This window comes from Cebus imitator, unplaced genomic scaffold, assembly GCF_001604975.1.
Source record: "Cebus imitator isolate Cc_AM_T3 unplaced genomic scaffold, Cebus_imitator-1.0 Scaffold9, whole genome shotgun sequence".
In the NCBI taxonomy this organism is placed as follows: Eukaryota; Metazoa; Chordata; class Mammalia; order Primates; family Cebidae; genus Cebus; species Cebus imitator.
Window position 1 is genome coordinate 763,002 of NW_016107324.1, and position 914 is coordinate 763,915.

Here is a 914-nt window from a genome sequence, read left to right on the forward strand (position 1 = left end):
TTAGCACATAATTCACATAACTCTTAATTTTCTCCATCATGTGGTTGTAACTGAAGTGTTGAAAAACAGAATGGTATGTATCTTTCTGAGAGATTATCATAAGCAATTTCCTTTTTAAAGGCTAAAGAAAACAGAAGAAATTTATTAACATAAATCACATAAAGTTACAGACACAATAATTTTTGTCATATATTATTTAATTGAAAAAATCACTTTATAAACTCAGAGACACAAAAGATTTTTAAAATTAAGTTTTAAATGACATGCCAATGTACTTTTTTCTAACTTCTTCTGGCCTCTGCCTCATTTAAAAAAATATTTTATATTTCAGACAGATGCAAAAAGTTAAGTATTATAAACCTGAGTATCTATCACCCAGTTTAAGAACTAAAACATTATCAACGTGGTTAAAATCCCTGTTTACTACCATAATCTGATTGTATCCCCTTTCCTCTCACTGTAACCATTACCCTGAATTAAAAAATTTTTTATCATTCCCATGAATTCCTTTACTTGCACTACACACGAATATATCCACAAATAATACGTAGCATTGCATAGCATGGTTTTAACTTTAAACAAATGGTGTCTTACTATGTGTATTCTTCTGAAACTTGCTATTATTTTACTCAACTTTATGTTTATATTTATCCATGTTGATCTGATATTCCTAGAAATATTTTTACCTCTGTAATGTACTACACTGATCAAAAACATCACTTATTCATCCATTCTTCAAGCCTATTGAGGGATTTAGGCTATTTGCAATTACTGCATTGCTCTTAGGCATTTTTTAAACATTATCTTCTGTGCATTGTATATGTTTTTCTTAGTAACTCTTTCAATGCTGGCTGCACAATAAAAGCTGTAGAACTTTAAAAAAATTCTTAGTCTTGATCCCAGACCAATTGTCT

The 914-nt window shown here is 29.3% G+C and overlaps 1 protein-coding gene across 8 annotated transcripts in view; it reads right to left on the reverse strand.

Annotated features, from left to right (window-relative positions):
- Positions 1-914, reverse strand: part of TERF1 (telomeric repeat binding factor 1) — a 46,649-nt gene that overhangs the window by 25,983 nt on the left and 19,752 nt on the right. For 6 of the 8 annotated variants that reach the window (XM_017544338.2, XM_017544361.2, XM_017544372.2 and 3 more), the window contains one exon: positions 78-121. In XM_017544338.2, the coding sequence (XP_017399827.1) occupies positions 78-121 (44 nt within the window). Of the gene's footprint in view, positions 1-28; positions 122-914 lie in introns of all 8 variants that reach the window. The other 2 variants (XM_037744173.1, XM_037744168.1) reach the window with 1 other exon arrangement.